Genomic DNA, 3,541 nt, shown 5'->3' with positions numbered 1-3,541 from the left:
ATATTATGGCCTACCAGATTTAGATGAATACATGTTCAAAAGTTTAAAGTGTGTAAGAAAGATAGTTGACTTTCTAAAAGTCAACAGTATAGGGATATCATGGAATGGCCATTAGACGCAATTGTTAAAGTAAACAGTTAATGTGTTATGTACTAGATGAATTACGTGTTATGCTTGATGATAGTTTAGTTGTATGGATTTGAAATGAGATAACTATTAATAAATGTCTCATTTATACGAAATTTGACTAACGAAAGTCAATTAACGTATGAATAGAAAGAAAGTGAACAGTTGTGTGTATGCTCACATAAGCTAATAATATTATGAATGTAATGATATGTAAGAATGGAAATCTTGTCAATTGACTAGAGCATGGATGACAAACGGGTTAAGAGGAAGCAATGAGGCAAGCATGAACTTGGACACTAAAGGAAGGTGATTTCGCAATCACTTTGAAATTATTTACATGAAGATGTATACGTGTTTGAATATTCGAAATCAAGTGGAAGGTATAAATAAATGAGAAATGTTAAAGTATGTTTTGTTGAAGTGGTTGGCATAATGTTAAACTGGTAAGACCTCATTATACGGGTAAACCGGTCATAAATTTTAGTTGAGAAGTTTTAAGATGGAAATGAGAACTTGGTAATGTTAATGAAAGGTATGGAAAGAATATTAGTTAAGATGTTAGCTAAAGACAAAGACGTTTTGTAAGTATGTACGAATTGAAAGTAAGTACAACGCGTACTACAATACTTGTATACAAGAGTACTAAGTGGTGGTTGACTTAAAAATGTTAAATTGTAGAAGTCAGTAAATAATAATTATTTATGAATATTGGAAGTATTACGTAAGAAATGCAATGTGTAATGTGGGACACTCATTAGTAAGGGATATGTGAGAGAACGTAGGTGAATTAACACCAAATACAGTGAATGAACAAATGAAAATGGTATATTAAGGGATGGTCATGTATTGACCCGTTGAGTACGAGTCAAACGAGTGGGAATGATACATTAGGAAATGGTCATGTATTGACCCGTTGTGAATGGGTCAGAATGAGTTGATAAGCGCCATACTTGAAGGAATTTGAACAAAATATGCTAATCCTAAATTTTATAGATGAAGGAGGTAGAACGCTCGATGTGATAAAGCTAGTAGTGTTGAGAAAGGATGTGCACGAGCGGAAGTTCATCACACGGATGAATGAGGTTAATCCGGTTATGGTGAGAACTCATGAAGGAGCGGGACGATCCGGGCTGCGGATCATTGGTCTATGTAATGAAATCAAGGTTAGTAAAATGTTCAGTTCTTGATTGATAAGTAAGAATCTGTAGATTGATTTGTACGGGTGAACAGAATAAAGGGTAGGATAATTATGGTATGGTATGAAATGTTCGACTTTTAATGGTCAACATAAGATGGTATTTATATCACTAAGAGGAAGATCTAAAGGTCTTGAATGAAAGTTTAGACTAATGGGTTAAACGCTCGTATGATGCTTTTGCATGACATACTCGGTTAGTATAATAATAGTGCATGCAAAGAGTTAATAATAAGTGATACGAAAGATTAAATTTGAGGCTAGACTTAAAGTTGTAAGTAGTTCAAGGAACAGTAGAAAATGTAGATTGATGCTTAATCCTCGTGACGAGTATGGATAAGTGAGTATGAAAATGGTAATTATGATGGTGTATCAATTTTTGAATGTTTACAGTAGTGCGTACTATCATATGCTAACCTTCCATGAGGATATAAAAGAAATTAGGAGCAACGCTGATAATGGAATGTAGTGGTTTGCTCCAGATAAGCGGGAATGAAATAATAATTATCCGGTGGTAATGTTTAACTCAAATGAATGTTAGTAAAATGAGTATGTAAATGGTCCAAATTATTATGTGTTAGCGAAAGTACCTAGAAAGGATGCTAATAATAGAACACTGAGGTAAACTCACGACAAGTATTCGTGGGGCTAATGTTAGAATGTAATATCTTGTATGATGTATGAGTAAAGTGGAAATAGAATCACCCACTACGAATGGTAAATGCATGAAAGTTCAGCTCCTGATTTTAAGATGAGAATAAGATATATACTTATGACTGTAAGTGAATACTACCTCTTAAATAAGTCACGGTATTCAATTCACCCCGGGGCAACAAAAATGTACCGGAACTTGGGGGCAAACTATTGGTGGCTGGGTATGAAACGCGATATTGTTAAGTATGTCGTGAAATGCTTAACATGTTTCAAAGAGAAGACAGAACATCAGAAACCGTACGGAGAATTACAACCTTTGGAAATTCAGGTATGGAAATGGAAGGAAATAACAATGGATTTGGTGACCAAACTTCCTAAAACGAAAAGTGAAAAACGAAAAAGGGGCACGATACAATATGGGTAATTGGGGACCGACTCACAAAAAGTGCCCACTTTTTACCTATTCGAGAGGCCTACTCCTTGGAAAGGATGGCGGAAGTTTATATGAATGAGATAATATCTCGACACGGGGTGCCCGTGTCAATCATCTAGTTCAAGATACGAAATTCACCTCTCGCTACTGGTAGAACTTTCATGAAAATATGGGCACGAAGTTACACATAAGCACCGCCTATCACCCTTAGACTGACGGCCAATCAGAAAGAACCATCCAAAACCTTGTTGATATGTTGAGGGCATGCGCTTAGATTTTGGGGAGGGTAGGACAAAGGGAGCTTGCGCCTAACGATTTGATAGCGATGACCAACGAAAAGATCGATTTGATTAGAGCTCGAGTGAAAGCGGCTGAGGACCGGCAAAAGTCTTATGCGGATAAAAGAAGACGTCCTATTGAATTTCAAGTCGGAGATTATGTTTTACTAAAAGTATCCCCGTGGAAAGGCATAATCCGTTTTCGTAAACGGGGCAAGTTGGGTCCTCGTTATATTGGGCCGTTTAAAATTTTGGCTCGAGTCGGAAATGTTGCATATCATTTAGAATTGTCGTCTATGTTAGACGGGATTCACAATACCTTCCACGTATCGCAATTGAGAAAGTGCCTTACGGATGAAACGGCGTTTGTGCCTCTCGACGACATTGAATTGGACGAGGGGTTAAATTATGTCGAAAGACCGATAACCATTAAAGACGTTAAGGTAAAGAACCTTCGCAACAATGTTGTTAGACAAGTCTCAGTGCAATGGCAACATCGAAAAGGATCAGAACTTACATGGGAAGCGGAAGATGAAATGTGGAAGCACTACCCTTCACTATTTGGTATGTAAACGTTGATTTGATATGTGTTCAGGTTTCGGGGATGAAACCTCCTTTAAGGGGGGTAGACTTGTAACACCCCGAAAATATTTATTAAGAGAATAAATTAAATTGAATTAAAAACTTAACTTAGTTGGTAAAATGTGTAAAGTAACAAGTTAGTAATGAAAGATGTCTAAATAAAACAAATACACAACTAGAGGGGGTAATTTTGTAAAATGATAAAGTGAAGGTATTAATAATAGTCAAAACTCAAAAACACACACTTTTGGTGTGTTGAGATTGAACAAG

The 3,541-nt window shown here is 36.3% G+C and overlaps 1 protein-coding gene across 1 annotated transcript; it reads left to right on the top strand.

Moving 5' to 3' along the window:
* The first annotated feature begins 2,736 nt into the window (after positions 1 to 2,736).
* LOC110907086 lies at positions 2,737 to 3,261 on the top strand. Its single transcript, XM_022152118.1, has one exon. The coding sequence runs from the start codon at positions 2,737 to 2,739 to the stop codon at positions 3,259 to 3,261; it is 525 nt and encodes a 174-aa protein (XP_022007810.1).
* Positions 3,262 to 3,541: the final 280 nt, after the last annotated feature.

Source organism: Helianthus annuus, chromosome 7 (genome assembly GCF_002127325.2).
Source record: "Helianthus annuus cultivar XRQ/B chromosome 7, HanXRQr2.0-SUNRISE, whole genome shotgun sequence".
Lineage (NCBI taxonomy): Eukaryota > Viridiplantae > Streptophyta > Magnoliopsida > Asterales > Asteraceae > Helianthus > Helianthus annuus.
This window is presented reverse-complemented; position numbering and strand designations above follow the sequence as displayed.